The 18,995-nt window shown below is 28.2% G+C and overlaps 1 protein-coding gene across 6 annotated transcripts in view; it reads left to right on the top strand.

Annotated features, from left to right (window-relative positions):
• LOC118196321 (syntaxin-1B-like) overlaps nucleotides 1-18,995 on the top strand; it is a 177,756-nt gene that overhangs the window by 61,901 nt on the left and 96,860 nt on the right. For 3 of the 6 annotated variants that reach the window (XM_085819082.1, XM_085819081.1, XM_085819086.1), the window contains one exon: nucleotides 4,049-4,066. The exons of the other annotated variants lie outside the window; for them this stretch is intronic. In XM_085819082.1, the coding sequence (XP_085675208.1) occupies nucleotides 4,049-4,066 (18 nt within the window). The remainder of the gene's footprint in view (nucleotides 1-4,048; nucleotides 4,067-18,995) is intronic. 6 annotated transcript variants of the gene reach the window in all.

Below are 18,995 nucleotides of genomic sequence, written 5' to 3'. Positions count from 1 at the left end.
TCTAGATATCAATTGCCAATCGACTGCATTTTCAAAATTTCTAATTAAATCTTCACTTAAACCTGTGTTTTTAGAAACTTCACCCCAGTTAACATCCATTTATTAGGCTGAAATTCTTAGGATTTATGAATATATTTATATCCGTTTAATTGTCAGGAACAGGCATTTAAAAAGTCAAAAAATTTGTATCCATTACCTCTGCTCAGATTGTGATCATGTAAAATCAAGAATTTAATAATTGTTTATAACGTCATTTGAAATATTGTTACTTTCTTCAATTATTTGAAGAATTCCTGCACTTATTAGGGATAAAAATTCTTTGGATATTTTAAAGTAGTTACAAAATCTTGTTTTCCTTGATAAACTTCTTCTTCTGTAATTGATCTAGATAATAATGCTTATAAAAAATATAACATTGTTTGTATTCTCCTTTAATTTCAAGGAATTCAGTAATTACTACACTTAAGGCTGCAAGAGGTATAAAAACAAATGCTGATAAACAGGAAACACTTAAAATATATATACCGATTAATAATGACATGTTTATCTTTTGATATTTTTTTATAGCCATCAACGTCTCTTATTATTTGCTGAATTTTTTTAGATTGTGTATTAAAAAATAAAATAATTACAATTTTTCCTAATAGTGATAGGAGATAAATAAAAGTTGTGGTATATGTAAATAATAGAGGCATTTTTCTCTCTTTCTCTAATAAACATATCTTCAATATCTTATCTTATTGATTTTTTTTCTGTTACGCAATCATCATAAACAACAAGATTTTTACGTGAGGGATCTAAATCATCAACTGTTATAAATTAATTTAAATCTGATGAAAATAACACTTCTTTTTTATATTTATCATAAAAATTTAATATTTCTTTCTTTAATCTTTTTTTTTTTTTTTTTTTACAGCTTTAAGAATATAATCTCTTTCCAAATCTTCAAAGAAAGTATATGTTTCTTGTAATTTAGAATATTTGAGTTCATTTATATGTTTTGTGCATATGTATAATGCATCAAAATCTAATCTTAAATCTTTTGGCTTTTCAAAACCATTAATAATTGTTTTACTACATCCGGATGGGCCTTCTATAAATAATCTGAATGGATGTTGAGGTAATTATGGATGTTGATTAGCATCAGGTAATTCTTCTGGTTCTGTATAATCTTTAATTTTTTATCATTTATTTATTCATATAATTTCTATTTTTAATAAAATATTTTCAATTTCCAATATACCTCCAAAATCTAGTAAGAGTATTGTTAATACTTCATCTTTTTTCCAATTTAAAAAAAAAATGAAGGACCAATAGCAGCTTGATCCACAACATTTTGCTCTGTCCTATATATTTTTGGCCTTCCCCTCTTTGTAGTACCATCAGCTATATAAAACAATAATTCTGTTGCTCTATAACCCTTAGCATTTAAAAATAAAGTGACTATTATGTTCAAATCCATTTTAAAGTTTAAATCTTCTGTACAATAATCACTTTTAACATTTTAAAATATTACAGTGCCATGCTCATCTAATTTATTTTCAGATTCAACATATATAGCTTTATCTACATATTTTTTTATTAACTGCATCCATATCATTAACAAGATTAGCTACATTTGTTATAATTTTATTATTTGTTTTATATTTCTCATTTGATAATAATGTTATTGCATTATTTTCTAAATATCTTTTATTAACTACATTTTTACCATTTATCGGATCTTTAACGTTACAAATTCTTTTATCTTTTGCATCAAAAACATGGCCATCTTTTGAATGTAAATAATTATCCATTTCTTTTCTAATACTTTGATCTAATGATTGTATTTTATCGGCTGTTTCATTAACTAAATTTAGAAAACTGTCATCAAGATTATATTTATTTAAATCAACAATTTCTCTTAAATTTGCCAATGCACGCAAAACATACATTTTTGTAATAACATCCTGATCATCTATAGGATTTTTACAATTTTTTAAAATTTTATTATCCATATCATAATTTCTATCATCAGTTAATTTAAAACCTTCTCAAGGGGGACCAGGTGGGCCTGCCTTTCTTTTATCATCAAAAGGTGGATAAATAGCAATCATTTATTAGAGTTAAAAAACTATTCTATACTATCAATTAATATAACTTTTTGCTTTTTCATATATAATTGGGTTTTCTTTTTTTCTTCAACAATAAAATAAAATATATAGTTTTTAGCAGTTACGTGTGTTAATTTATAATGAAAATTTAGTGTTAAGTTTCCTACAGTTGTATAGTTTTCATGATGGGATAGATCAAAAACGATAATAGGATATAATTTACCATATGATAAATTATCTATCACACATCCTGTTTCTTTGTTTCTATTATTCGTAATTTCTAAAAAAAGCTTCATACGGTTTATTCCATTCTTTATTAAAAAATTCCATGTTATATTTTTCAGATGGTATGACTTTTGAATTTATCGTAACCCAACACTAGGTCATATCTAAATGATCAAATACCATATTATTTTTTTTTATAATTTTCATTTCTGTCTATATATTGGGGAGCAACATATAATGTTAAAACTTCATTCTATGTAATGTGTATAGGATATGATCCAAATTGTGCATTTTCAATGACATAAGACTTATGAGTGACATATTGATTCCAATGAATATCTATAGGTTGATGGGCTAACAGTAATTGCTTATATAATATTTCTGCATTGTTTTTAAACTTAACATGAGCTAAAATGAGAGATAAATAAATTTCTAATTTATAATCAGGATTAGCAACTTCCGTATATATCCTATTCGCATTATTTTTTTTCTCTATCAAATTCTATTTTTATTAGGAAACCTGTTATTGCTTTCCTGAAATATCTTAGAAAATCAAAAATTTGATCTACTGGTAACCACATTGTAACGGATTGACTATCTTTTGTCATTTTTCATCTTTCATTAAATCCTTTGTTATAGTTTTCATTTTTTTTCAACTTTTAATTTATTAGTTATTTCAGTGATGGCCATTTGGGCTGTTACGGATCCATCTTCTTTAATGATGTATTTTACTCGATTAGGATGATCACTCGTATTTAAAAAAAAAAGGAAAAAAAAAGGAAAAAAAAACATATCAGTGGGCTGTATTGTTGTATAATCAGGTGTATATTCACCAAGTCTTATAACTTGTTGTATAATAGAAACGTATTCACTAGTATGTTCAATGGCTTTACCACCTATTGTCAGTTTTTTACGAGTAAATAAACCTAATTCGCAGTTTGCTGTAACATTATCATTACCTATAGAATTACCGTTATTCTTTAGAATTTAAAATTTTATTTGAATATAAGACTCTGAAAGTAATATTCTTGCTTTATTTTGTATAAAAAATTCATACTTACTAACTTTATTATACTCTGCATTTCCTTTTTTCTAATACTGTCAGTTCTTTATTCTCTATATTATCATCATAATGATAAAAGTTTTTTGTCAAGTCATGATAATTTTCCATTTATTAAGAATAAAACTTCAGTAATTTTTTAAATCCTGATCCTTTTGTTTTAGATAATATTTTATCCAATTTTGTGCAATTTGATTTGTTGTTATTATTCAGTTAATATAAAATTTTTTATTTTTTTACTTCTGTATATAATCAATATTCATTCATTTATTTAGAGATAAAAGATCTTGTTTATTTACCCAACTGTTAAATTCATCAGGATATCCTAACCATTTTACTAAATATTTATTTCCTTTCTTTTTTAATATTTTTTCAATCTTGTAAACATCATCTTTTTTATTATATTTGACCATTTCAATTTCATAAAATATTCCTTCAATTTTTTCACCATTCAAGTCTTTTATTCTATAACTGTATACATATGGATGTATTTTTGATTTTATAATATTCGATGTAATAAAAATCTGTTCTGTAAAAGTTGGATCTTTAGAAAAAATTGTTTTAAATTTCGATATTCTGAAATGATCTCGTATTTTATATTTAGGTCTTCTAGCAGTTTCATGCAATGGATCGACATATAAATTGTAATAAACTTTTATTTCATTTTCAGGTTTACTGGCTTCGAGAGGTATCATTTTTATATATCTATGATATGAATTGTTATAATTTTTTTAACTAATTTGGGTAATACCTCTAAATATCTATTTGTATTATTTGGGTATAAATATTTAACAATTTTTCGTCTGATACTTTTATTAAAACTTTCTGCTACGGCCGACTTGATTTCTTTATTTTTGGTTGTAAACCATTTTATGTTATAATCTATAAATAGTTTTTGAGTACATTTTCCTGTAAATTCAGTACTCTCATCTGTCAAAATAAATTTTGGTACTCTTTCTTTAAAAACTTTTTTAAAACCTTCTACTACTTCTTCGGATGTTTTTCATTTTGTAGGAAAAACCCACGCATATTTATTAAATGCATCTATAATGGTTAGTAAATATTTGGTTCCATCATTATATTTACTATAATTTTTAACAAGTAACAAATCAGCATCAAATTGATTATTACTATTTGGAACATAAACTCTTTTTCTTTTAAATTTACGAATAACAGGTTTATGTCATGCATCATCAAATTGAGTATTGCTATTTAGAACATAAACTTTTTTCTTTTAAATTTACGAATAACAGGTTTATGTCATGTATGTTAATCTTGTGTATGTAAAAATTCTTCAACATCTTTGTTCATCTTTTCAATTCATCAATTCCACAATAACCTGTTTCAAGATTATAATACATTGACTCAAGGATCTTTAAGTCCTTTTTCCTAAAAAAACTTTCTTTTTACTTTCACATTTTACGCAATTTCTTTTTCCCATTAATCTTCCATTTTTAGAGGTCACTTCATGATAATTTTTAGTCTCTGTTTTCTCTTTACACTTAACACAATAAATCTTAAGATCTTCCAATCCTAATCCAAATTTCAATTTAGCTTTCATAATTGGTTTAATGACACCTATAGCTATTCTTTCTCCTAATGTTGGATCAGGAATATTATTTAAATCTTCTAAAAATTTACGATTCGCTACATGTCTTTCATTTTTATATCTTGTTTCACTATAAGCAAAATCACATTTTTTACACACTTTATCAACTCGTTTATATCTTATATAAGGTCCACAATATTGATAGCCAGGTATATGCATTTCAGGAGGATTCAATTTATCTTCGACATATCCAAGAAGATCTCCTCCTTTAATAACACCTATAATACCTTTTTCATTTATGTCTTTAAAAATATGTATAATTTTTTTATTTACCATTTATTATAAACGAAAAAAATCTACTTTCCTAGAACAAATTTTTCATTATAATTACTAGGTTTTTGTGTAAATAAATATAATACTTTTTGAGGTTATTTCCCTTTATTTCTTTCTCTGACATATTTCATACAAAATAATCCACATTTTACAGATGTCAGTTTTTGTAAAAAACTATCATTATTACCAATATGTGTTTTTTATTCGATTTAATAAGAAAATTTTTTATATTTTTAGAAATGTAATCTCTTTCCAATCTTATATTGTTGTATATATATTCCCCAAATGGATCAAAATATTCTATAAATTCATATTTTGGATCATTATAATAACAAACCCAATATGTACCCAGGCCTTTTGAAACATCCAAATTAATAACTCCATTCTCAATTTCTTTAATTTTTTCAGGTAATGAATCGGATGTATTAACCCCACTAAATCCTTTTTTGTTTTTCATATTTTCATAAATCGTTTGATCTGATAATTTTCCACTTTTTTTTATTCACGCCATAGCCATAATGATATTCAAAAGGCTGAGAAACTCCATGTCCTGAAATTATATCTAACATTTTTTTTAGTTCCCCAAGCTCCTAAACCTAAAGACATTAAAATAGGTATTAAAAATGGTAAAAAAAACTCCAAAACCTCAGGTTGTTCTTTCTTTAATTTATCTAAAGTATTGAAAGATGGTAATAAGCTTCCATTTTTTTCTAAACCTGAGTTTTTAATTTTTGTATATGAAAGATTCCAGATCCAAATTTAAATGTTTTTAATATTTCAAGTAGATTAGACATATTTATATATTTCATAAGTTCATTTAAAATCGGTTGTTTAATTCGTTTTAAAATATCAAGTAATAATGAACCGCCTTCTTTACATTTTTTACTTGATTTAAGTTGTGTTTTACTTAATTCTTTTACCATTATTAAATTGATTGATTTATGTTTTTATTAAATATAAATCATAATTTAAGAGTTTTAGTTTGATCAATCTGTAAAGTTATTTCATCTCTTGCAGATTTCAATTTATTAATCTGTCCATCACTCAAATGTACTTTCGTTTTTATATAATTACTCATTTATTAGGACAAAAAACTTATTAAAATATTGCTTTACATCTGTTTCAGATATAGTACCATTTTTAATAACATAATTAACAATAAAACTATTTGATTAAATATTTTTTTAGGTATTGAGCTGATAGAAGGTATTTTATCTGTTAAATCTGGTAAAATATCTAAATTATCTAAACCTTTCTCCATCATTTTCTCTTTAGAGTTTAGCCAATCAAGAACATTATATAATTTTTTCATGTATAAATCCCAATGACTGGAAATGTGTTCACTATTGCTTTTATCTCTTTATGCGTTTCTTTGATATGTGGATCTTCTGTTCTCGTAATAGCTGACCCAGGTGTTGCTATTACTTGAGTTTTTTCTTTTTTCATAATTTTTGCTTGTTTTATTGCATCTTCTAATGTTTCTTTATTTTCATTTAAAAATTCACTAGGTAATTTTAATCAAATGTCTTTAATAAGTTTTTTTTTTTTTTTTTTTATAATCAAAACCTGTATCAATAAAAGAATCTAATATATTATCTCCCACAAGCTTAGTTTGTGTACCTGTTGTAGCTATTTCTTGAAATAAATTTCCTAAATCATATTCAATGTCAGGTCTTGATGATTCTAAAGAAGGAAAGGATATTTTTCGTAAAGCATCTTGAATATTTTTTACAGTTTCTTTATTTGATTTTTCATATTTTTCTATCTTTTTAGTAACAGGTTTATGAAATTCTTGCAATACTTTTTGAACTCCTAATTTTTCTCTCAATTGACCATCTCTATTTTTTTCTAATTTCTTTATTTAATCTTTTTCCAATCTTTTGCTTTAATTCCTGTCTAAGTTTTTTTTTTTTTTTTTTTTTTTTTTCATGTTCTTTTTCTAATTGATTCAAATCCATTATTAATAAGAAATTTACTCAAGTAAAAATAAAATTTACTCAAGTAATTTTACTTGAGTAATTTACTCAAGTAATTTTACTGACAGTTCTCTGAAGTAAACAATACCTTTTTTCTAAGTAATTTTCACTTTTATCAATTCCAATAAATTTACATTTAACTTTCTTATTTTTTAAATCTAGTAAATTTCTTTGTTCATCTGTTATACTCATTTTAATTCTCGAAACTCCTGTATTGGAATTATTAACTTTATAAAAGATGAGTTTATCAAATTTTTGAACAATTTTAATGCCCGGCCAATGAGTATTTACGAACATATAAATAACATTTGTAGAATGATTATTTGCATACCTTCGACTATACTACAATGAACATAAATACCGTCAGATAAGTATTCAGTGTCTCCATGAAGTGAACCTGCTCTTGCCATTTTTCTTCATATATTTTTGGTTCAAATCCCAATACTTTATGGAAATTACCTTCAGTTAAACCAATTTTATAATTTTCAGCTAATTTAATACTAAATTAATTTTCTTTTATTTTTCCAATTTGATTAGGAAATGCATATTTTTGAAATTCTTTTTCTGTTTCATTTAATTCTTTACTAAACAGTAAAAATTGAATACAAATGTTCAATCTCTCTAATATGTAAAATCCATCGGGTATTACAATTTTATTCTATTTGTCTCCATTCCAATAACTAAATATATTGTTCTTATAAAAATCGCTGATGTTATCCCAGGAAACTTCCATACTAAATTCCTGTAAAGCAATTTTTGAAAAACGAAGACGTGTTGAAAATTCTACAGTAAATTGTTGTGAATTATCACTTGCTTTTTAAAAAAAGGTTTAATTTATTTAATATTGAAAAAAATAGTTTAATAGCAAATAATGGAGAAGAATTGTTTGTACTGTAAAGAAAATAAACCCACTTATTTTATCATAAGATTAATAAATTACAAAGTTATTGCAAATCTTGTGATAAAAGTTATAAATATGAAAAGTTAATTTGCAAGTGGGGAAAATTCTATACAAAAACTCATTTTCAGAGGCATTTAAGAAGTCTTTATCATAGCAGGAGATGTCCTGAAGTCAAAGTGCTTTAAAAATTTTTCTTATATAAATGAAGCAACTAAAGGATGCAAAGGCCAACCAAATTCATTCCATTTTGAAAGAACTTAATATCAAACAGCCTAAAGGCACCAGAAAGGATGAATTAATAAAAATATTGACTAAACATGTAAGAAAAACAGGAGATAAGTATGTTTTAGTTGATTTATTAAATTTTGATGTAACAATTAGTTAAATTAAAAAAAAAAAAAAAAGAAAGAATTTATTGAGAAACCTAAAAAACGTAGTAAAATTAAGAAAATTTCGACTGTTAATTTAAAGTATGACAATAAAATAAAAGATTTTAAACCAAAAACATCACAGGAAGAATCCCGTCCTAATAATTTAAGAGGAATTTTTTATCCTGATGAGTTATTTATCAAAAGACTACAAAAAAAATTCATCAAACATCCTAAAAAAAGAAATAAAATTAAAAAAATATTAGGTTCGTACAATTTGAAATTTAATAAAAGTACTAATAAATTCGAACCTAGAGATAGTAAAAAAAACTTAAAAGATTATAATCTAAAAAACTTTTTTAAACCAGATTATAAAATTATAAATTATTATCATAAATATATAGAAAAATATGGTGTTTAGAAGAAGTATTATAGGGTCGTAGCATTAAATTATTTAATGCGTGTACAATATTATGGTATTTTAAAAGATTTATTTAGAAGAAATCGGAAAAATAAGAGGTAAAGTCGATATTATTGTTAAAAGTCCTTTGCTTAATGAACTCTTTCATCCTCCTATGATGTCTACTCGGGATGCATTTGAAACATATTTAGATGTTTTGAATTATAGAATCGAATATAAAGAACTGGATATAACAGAATGTTTATTTCAATTTACTATACAGGAATTATCAGAAGGAGGTGCTTATTTAAAACTATTGAAAGAAGAAGATATATCTAATAAAACAAGTATCTGTCAGATTAAAAATAATGATAATATTTGTTTAGCTAGATTTATAGTAACAGCTCTAAGTATTCAGAATCTGGATCACTTATGTGAAAAATTAAAATGTAAGAAATTAACTAAAAATGATATTACATATATTAAAAAAGGAAGATTATTACAAGAAACATTACGTATCAAACTACATGAAATGTGTAATATTCCTTTAGATGTATGCGAATTAGATGATGTTAAACAGTTTGAAGAATTTTTAGATATTCAAATTACTATATTTTGCAGAGAAAATTTTAATCAAATATTATATAATGGAGAAAATAGACCTGTAGGTATATATATTTATAAAAATAGAAATCACTTTAATGTTACTTCTGTTACAGGAAAAAATTATTATTGTCATCATTGTAAAGTGAGTTATAATAAGAAAAATATACATAAATGTCCTCTAAAATGTAACAGATGTTTTGTAAAAGGTAATAATTGTGAAGGTGAAGAAATATATTGTGATGAATGTTTTAGATATTTTAAAGGTGAAAAACATTTTAGAAATCAAAAAAGAGAAAGTCTGTGATATGTTATGGAAATGTCCAAAATGCAGTAAGTGTATTTCTAGATTAAAGAGAATTCCATATAAACATCAATGTGGTGAATTTTACTGTAAAAATTGCAGTAATTGGGTTTCAAAAGATCATAAATGTTATATGAAAAATGCAAAGCTTTAGGAGCATTGTGTGAAAATAGTTGTATTAAAAATAAAGTAAGATGGTGTATATGGTGTGAATATGATATAACAAACTGTAGATATAGATGTGACAAAAGTAATGAAAAAAGATAAATGTGATACATGTAAAAAATCAGGATTTATAGAAAAATATATGTTTTCTGATTTTTAAATCGATCAAAAAACAGGTACTCATAAAGTTAATTTAGTAATAAATTATGATTTTAATGGAAAAGAAACTATATTTAAAACTGTTGAAGAATATTGCAATTGACTATTTGATGAAGAACATAAAGGTTATACTGTATTAGCTCATTATGAAAAAGGATTTTATTTTTAGTCATTGATTCCATATTCGCATGACAGTAATTGGATGTTGACGTGTGCGACCGACAATATCATAGAACGATAAACTACACTTTCGATAGGCAACGATCCTGCCTCTATTTATTATTATCTAATTTGTTTCAGTTCGAAACTTGCGGGTAAGCATTTTCTCTTCTTATTCGAGGCATAACGCGATATTCGGAGCAAAATACTTTACGAATCAGAAATCCACTACACAACCTTTCTTTTATGCAGTGCTTCAGATGTTGTTTCTCTCTCCCGTGTCGTTGAAATGCACTGAAATACTAATCATTTGCATATCCTAACTTCTTCCTTTCATGTGATTTTGACGTTCGTCAGATCATTCCTTCCTAGTGTTGCAATTTTAATGGCCAGCAGTGTATTAAAATGTTTTCAGAAGCTGTGAGTATTTTGTGCCAGATGTTAGCTGAAAACACCTCTTAAAAACTGCTTTGTTGTAGAGCTCCTTAAAATTTTGAAATAGCTTGCTGATCCATTATTAGAAGAATGATGTGTTAGGAGGTAGAAACTTCACCATGTTAAAAATCTAACTCTTCCATCACCTTGTCTGCCAACTCTGAAGGATGAACAGGTGCATTATCTATCTTAAGATACGTCATTGCTAATTGATTTAATGTATTGGTTTCACATTTGGGGAACACTTCAGTGGCTAATTTTTATTCTTCACATCTAGGGAAAGACTGTACGGATGCACTATGTAACAGACTGCCTCGTTGCCCAAGGCCTTACAATTAGCTTTCCACATAACGGGCAATTTACTTTTTATCACCTTGTTTATAAAACATATTCGAATCAGTGGCCTAACTACAGGGGGTGGCACATTTTGGGGTGGTATTTTTCGTTTCCAACATTATTTTATGTGGATCACCGAGGCAAGTTAAGAGTAATGAGATTCTGAATTGCATAGTGAATTAAATTAAGAGGGGAAAAATTTGTTTTTACCCAAGGCAAAGTATTCAAAGAAATCACCAAGGGATTTCAACAACTACATACCTTTCTTATGCCTTTCATATTACGTTAAAACTTTGGAATGAAAATTACAAATATCAATTGAATTACGATCACAGTGACATTAATACAAGTACTCCTTTACGACTGAGTTCCGTTCTGATGATTATGTCGTTTAGCAAAATGGTCGATAAGTAAGAAGCTTACACCGAGAATATAAGGACGTTATAAAATTCTAAAATTTATGCAACAGACTTCAAATTTAGTAATCAAAAATAGACGAAAAAAACAAGGGGGGCAGTTCTTATCTCCCCTTCTACTAGGCCAATTGAATATTTTCAAATTGCGTTTATATATATATATTTCAACACAAGATCTGAAATTAATTATTAAAAATCTTAAATCCTACCTTGGACATAAAGAATTCACTAATAATGCCATAAAACTTCTTCATACCTTTAAGAATACTACTTTATGGAATCTGATTAAAATAATAAATCAACCTTCTCAATGCTTCCAAATAGTCAAGGATCCGATTATAGACTTCTGCAATTTTAAACTAAAGAATAGTAATTTTTTTCACAAAAAACTTTTTTGTACTATTCAGTTCAAACACCCTTCTTACGATCAGTTAAAAATACCTAGCATTTTAAAAAAATTTCAACCCTTGCTTCCTGAACAACCACTTCAAATTAAGCCCTGTTTTAAATTTGAAAAAACCTTAGGTCAACTTGTTATCAACCACCACGTTATACAAGATAATAGCAAATGTAATTGCCTAATGCCTGTCTACAAAAAATATGTCGATCCTTTCCACTAACATGTTATTACTGGAGATCTTAATATCATTGAAGATATAGAATTAAGAACCCTTATGCAACTTGGCACCAAATTTTGGCCTACTTTCGGTATTAATAAGCACGTTTGCCTCAAACAATTCAATAATGATCTTGATAAATTTATCATATTAGCTAGTAATAGATCCAATTTACCTACTACAACTTTTCTTGAATGGAAAGCTGCACTAATTAAAGAATTTCAACATTTCCTGTTCAAGTCACCTTTTTTCAACTCTTTACACAGTAAAGAACGTCTAGAGGATCTTATTCAAACACTGCAAGATAACTTTAACATCACGAAAATTGACGAAGCCAGCAACAATTTTAGTGTTATTTGAAAACAATTTTACTTCAACCTTCTGCATAAAGAGTTAAATAACACCTGCACTTACCAAAAAATCATTAGCAGTACTAAGATTCTTCTCAATAAATTTAACGCACTACATAAAAGGCTTAAAATACATCCCCAGAAATATAACAACAGGTTTGCCAATCTCTATGCATTACCAAAATTCCATAAGTCTCCAATAAAATTCAGGTTTATAGCTAATAGTACTAAAAGTTATCTTAAAGAAATAGATTATCTTTTTGCACAAAAACTTCATATAATACGTGACTTAACTATGATTTTAAGGATCTGCATTACAACTGGATGATCTCTAGTGACGAACTAGTTCTTAAAACTGTAAATTCACTTAAAATAGACCATATCCAATGCTACGAAAACCTCTATACTTCTCTACCACTTGAAGAAATATTTACAAGTTTACTTGCTCTTCCAGATTTATTTCCGCAAATTTCTACCATTATTAGCAACGAAAAATGGCAGCTTTTCCTCTCCAGTGTGCTCTTCAATAATTTTATTCAATTTAACAATAGCATCTTTAAACAAGTGCAGGGAATCCCCATGGGTGGTAATTTTTCAAGCTCTGTCTGTGAATTATTCCTTTTTACAAAAGAATTGACCTTTGTCCGTTCACTCAGTACAGAAGAACATAAATTTTACCAACACATCTATAGATATATTGATGATGTCATTGCATTTAATAACTACAACAAAATAGAAGTTGCTAATATCTACCCTTCATGCTTAAAACTAAATAAAACAAATACAGAGCAGCATAATGTAGTCTACCTTGATTTACATATTATTTATTACAATTTTATAAAAGTTTATGACAAAAGAAGAGAATTTAATTTTTCCACACTAAAATTAACCAACTGGAATTCAAATATTTCCAAAAGAGTCATTCTTAACACAATTTATTCACAGCTACTCAGAATAAAAAGAATCTCCAATACTGCAAAACACCTACAAGAAGAAATACTATACTTCGTAACTATATTGAAAAGTAACCTAATTCCTCATAAAATAATTAAAAATACCTTAAAAAAAGCTGGCATTAGCCTTACCTATTTTTAGATTTTTTGAGTTAGATAGTGATATTTTATGCTTAAAGCCCAATGGGAAGGTATAAAGTGGATGGCTGATTCAGAGAATCTAATGTAAAAAATGTACAGATAATTCTTGTTACTACATTTTCTTTCCTGCAAAAAATTTTGGCACAATACTTTTAATACTATTATTTAAATAGTTTTAAATTTCTTTGATGGCCAATTTTACTACATTTATTAACAAATTGGGCCTTTTCGTTTTTCATAGTAGCTTGATCGCCCGCTAGCTTGAAGAATTACGACTTTTTATTAACAAAATGACTGTTTTTTTCCTTTTACTTTAGTGGCCAAGTTTAGTAGTTTTAGCTGAATTAGCCATTTTCACTTTCAGTAACAGTTTTTTCTTCCAACAACTTGACTGACGCCATTTTGAAATCTTTACACATTTTTCCGAGCTTTCCGACCCCCTTCAAAAATTAGAGACGAGTTACAGCTAACGGACAGTCTTTTTCGTATTGGCTGATGCCCAAAAGACATCGCTCCCCCCTACTTACGTCACAGGACGAGTGGGATGACGCTGAAGCCCACAGAAGGGAATTACAACCCCTTTTCAGTTTGTTTTTAGAGGGAGAGCTCTGCATCGCCACAAGTCAGTTTTTTCCGTTTCTTTTACTACAACTTTTTTCTTGGTCTTAGCAAGACCCACTGTGATTGTTTTCATTTAAATATAATTACAGATTTCTAAATTTTATAAAGGTATAAATCTTTAAGCTAGCAGGTCCAGCCCTTATGTTATTGTATATTTAGGACTAATAGCAGACCGCTATTTATTTTTATTTTTATTTTTGTCTTGATTTTTGATGTTATCGGAATAGTTTTCACATATTTTAACACCTTAATGTGTCATTTTGTGCGGACGCGTCGGGAAATAGGAACAGAGAATTGAGACTAATAACTTTTCCAAGATATTTTGTCTAATTAAAAATTTTGTAGCGAAAAAGTTTCAATTGTCTGTTTCGGCGAAACGCGTAATGGAGTTAGCTTGATTCGACGTTCAATTAGATATTTCCCTTGAAAAGCCAGATTGGACCTCGAATTCAGCTAATTTACCATTTTCCGCTTTCTATTTTTATCTGATTTGTTTGTTTTATGTTTTAACTTGTTTCTTGGTTTGATTTTCATATGTTTTAATTTTTCAAGTGTCACATCCATAGGTATTTTACTGTATTTTTTGCCATTACTAGTTTCCAACGCTTAGTATTTTACTGTGTTTATTTTCTTTTACTCGTGTAAACATAATTTATCACCCTTCAATGACATTGTTTTTTAAAATGTGTTGAACTTTTTGGAGCCACAGCTCCTGGTAACTTTTAGGCGAGCTTACTACAATTTCTAATTTACTTAATTTTGCAGCATTTTGCGCAAAATGTTATCTAGACCAAATTGGTCATACAGTATTGTACTAACTACCTTGCTTGTTATATTATAGCTATATACATATATAGCTATATATTAGATTTATTTATAGCTTTGTCCTAACATAATAATTTATTTCCTAAACAGTATTGATTAATTGATTATATTATCTCCTAAGTTTAATTAAAGTAGAATTATTTTAAAAGTGTGAATCCATACTGGTAAGTTATATTTTGAAAGATGTTTTGAAGTAATTTGAAAGCAAAATGTTAATAATGTTTTAACGGGGATTGGAGTTAAATCATCATGAAGAATAAAATTTCAATTGTAAAAGGAAAAATTAAAAACATGTAATCATTGTCATTGATCGGAAATTAGTTGACTTTTCAAGGGGAACAAACCAACTCCCGTTCAATGAACAATAATTGATAAAAATACGTAAATACGAAAGTGTTTCGTCTTTACTCGAGTTATAAGTTAAAGCCAAACCGGCAATTCTAGTCAGGCCAAATATTTCCGCGAATAGAAGGAATTATGATTTGACACAAAATCGGACTTTGTCTGGAATAACATATCAAATTTTGGTACTTTTCCGTTTTGCCGGCGCAAGCGATAAAGTCGCCAAAAATGGTACAACCGATGCCAAATGGAATATCCTCGCTGGTAACCTTTCACGCTTCAATTTCAAAACAAGTCGCATCCATTCCTTATCAGACTGATTATATCGTTCGATACTGGCATACAATTACATAAAATTTTTACCAGATAGTTCAATTTTGTGCCATAAGGCCATTCGCTGTAATTAAGTCAATTAGGATGCAATCACACCGCTCACTCGAAGGCAAAAATATAGAAAAGGCAAAGTCAAGGGTTGAATTCATCAATTCTATGAGAATGCACTAGCGAAGTAAAGCGCTGTGGTTTTACGTAATTTCTGAGTAAGCTATTCGTACGAATTGAAATAATTCTTGCATTTAAACTTGTATTCCAAATTAAGATTTAACTTGAAATTAATTTAGATAATTACTGAGAGAATTATATTTTTATAGCGTAGTTTACGTGAGATGAAATCACTTTGGGTCACGTGATATGAAACAGCGAATCAGGATGCTGTACCATGAAAGCATAGTAAATTCTTAAATTAATGTCTTTTTGCAAATTCATCGTCTATATTTATTGTCTTTTTACAACATTTTAACGATATTAAAATTTTTATGCCTTCAAAATAAAAATTTATTAGAACTAACATTTGTTAACATTTTTTTTATGTTTATACTCTGCGTTGTCGCCACTAAATTCTGCTTGGCGAGATTTGCGCCGGCGAAACGGAAAAGTACCCAATTTTTTACCATATTTCGATTCTACGACTCAAATTATGCCTAGATATTAAATTTTGTAATTTTTGGTGAGAAATTTATGGAGAAATTAAAAAATTTATCTTTGGCGAATTTTTTTCAGTTGCATCAAGACTAATTCACTTGGCGAACTTCTTAATTTATAGCAACCTATTTTCCTTTCCTTTTTCTTTATTGTCCACGAGCGGGGGGGGGGAGTCATCGTTCATACTTTCAAATGATTTTAAAAAAATGCGTAAACTGCATTTTTGTTAGTATCACTTAATAAATACGCGAAAATTCAAAAGACGTCAAAATGTAAATTCGCTTATATCTAACGGAAGTTTGAATAAAAAAAACTAACTTTTTTTGTGGGCATGCTTAGATGATGCTACTTTAAGATGATGGCAAAACTTTTATAGGTTATAATTCAAAATGTTTTCGAAAAATTATTTAAAAATATAAATTTAAAAATAAATCATAAAAATTAGGCGAATTTTATTTGGAATGAACCTAAATTTCGAAATATGAAAGGAAGAATAAATTAAGTTTAATAAAAAAAGAGATTTTAATAAATATATATCAAATTCAGTTAACACTGAGGAGCTAAAATTTTGAAAGCTAATTTTTTAAAAACTACTCTTGCGAATTTTACAAAACTTGGCGGTTTGATATAATTTGAGTCGTTGAATCGAAATATGGAAAAAACATTGGCATGTTATTTCAGAAAAAGTACGATTTTGTGTTAAAATGCCTGTATTAAAACAATGCTATATATAAATCTAATACATATCTTAAGTCGCGCTTTGGAGACGTTAAAAACGCAGGTTGAATTTCATCAATCGGCCCACTAGAACGAGAGATATAAGAACTGTCCCCCCCTTTTTTTTGTGCAGTGTACATATTATCATTTATATTTGGATATCTGAAACTGTAGAGGGTCTGGGTAAGGGAGATGGCAGCGATAAAAATAGAAAATGTTAACTTCAAGGGTGGGGGGGGGGTCCTGAATCAGTTGACAAGAAACTCATAAGTGTGGTTTGCTTTGTTATCATCTTTTTTTTTTTCCCCCTGATAAATTTCTTTATAGCACTTTAAATGTTCACGCATCCATGTTCAACTGTATTAAAATGTTCAGTATTTGAATCCACAGCCCTGAAGTTTTACCACAGCTGCATTCATTTTGGAGAACACACCAGCTAACGCATGTATCGTGAACTACTTTTGAGTTTCTTCAGTTTTTTCCTCTTCTAAATGTTGCAGCGCTTCGAACTCTATTAAACCCTCATTTTTATCTCCCCATCGCATAAGTCACTAATTCAGCAATGTCTTCCATTTCAACATTTAAATTAAGCACATTGGCTAGGCCCGCAATTGCTTGAATTACAACAGTGTGTTCAAGACTGTCAAATTCGATAGTGTTCACGAAACTTGTTATTCACTTTTTCCATATACCTTGCGTACACTTATCTGTTATTTCATAACAAGCCGATTTAATGTTTTAAATGCAAGTTAAAGTGCTGCATAATTTCCAAAAATCATGAAGGGTTACTGCATAATTTTCGTTTGCTGGTAAGGCTTGGGAAAAAGTCGTGTAAATAAAACAGTATAGTGCCCTGGTCCATTGTATTTAGGACAGCTGTTAGGTTTTTAGGAAGATAGACTAGTTTTACATCTGAGTCTAGTTCGTCAAGATGTTGGGGGTGGCTTGGAGCATTATCAAGTAAGAGAATAATTTTAAAGGAAACTCCCTTTTTCAAACATCAATGCTGAACTGAGGGTATAAAGCAATTCAAAAACCAAGCTCGAAATAAAAGTTGCGTCATCCATGCCCTTTTCTTTGCGTAATAGTAAACAGGCAGACTGTTCTTACTAACATTCTTTAATGCACGTAGATTTTCGGAGTGATAGATTAGGAAGGCTTTAACTTGAACACAGCAGCATTCCCTGCCAACAACAACATGATCCTGTCTTTAAAAGGCTTGAAACTGGGCATGGCATTAGCTTCTTTGTGCATATAAGACGTTTCAGGCATTCGTCCCCCCCAGCAAAGTGCAGTTTCATCCATATTAAATATCTGTTTCAGGCAATAGCTGCCTTTTTTAATTATTCTACAAATTTCTTCAACAAATTTTTCTGCTGCTTCTATATTCTTGCTTGCCACCTCACCGCTGATTCTTCAGTTATGCAGGTTGACTCTCCACCTAAACTATTGAAACCATCCATAGCTTGTTGTATATCAGAGTGGGCATTATAGAGTTTTATTTACACGACTTTTTCCCAAGCCTTACCAGCAAACGAAAATTATGCAGTAACCCTTCATGATTTTTGGAAATTGGTTGGAGAGAAATAGACTGCACGTCATTTTACAAAAAAGAAGAAGCGCTATATAAGCGTAATATTCATAAAGCCAAGTCTATTTCTTAGAATAATTTTTGGGAAAAATGTTTCTCCCAAGTTGCCGTTTGGCACTTACTACAACTTTGTAAAAGGGGAATGTACCTCTTTTTTGCAGCTTTATCAAATAAAGAAATAAGATTGTTCATTTACAGTGAATGCCCAAGAAACAGTGGGATACATTATTTCCTGTCGCTTTCCACAAGATGATATGTTGGCAGATACTACAGAACATGCTTCGATAAGAGAAAAAGCTGAGTCTACCATTACAACTCAAAACGCTCAAAATTTCTACTTTGCACATAATGAGATTAAAGGTATTTTTAAAATGG

Source organism: Stegodyphus dumicola, chromosome 6, assembly GCF_044657685.1.
Source record: "Stegodyphus dumicola isolate Sdum_Otavi_A_Nest chromosome 6, ASM4465768v1".
Classification (NCBI taxonomy): Eukaryota; Metazoa; Arthropoda; class Arachnida; order Araneae; family Eresidae; genus Stegodyphus; species Stegodyphus dumicola.
This window is presented reverse-complemented; position numbering and strand designations above follow the sequence as displayed.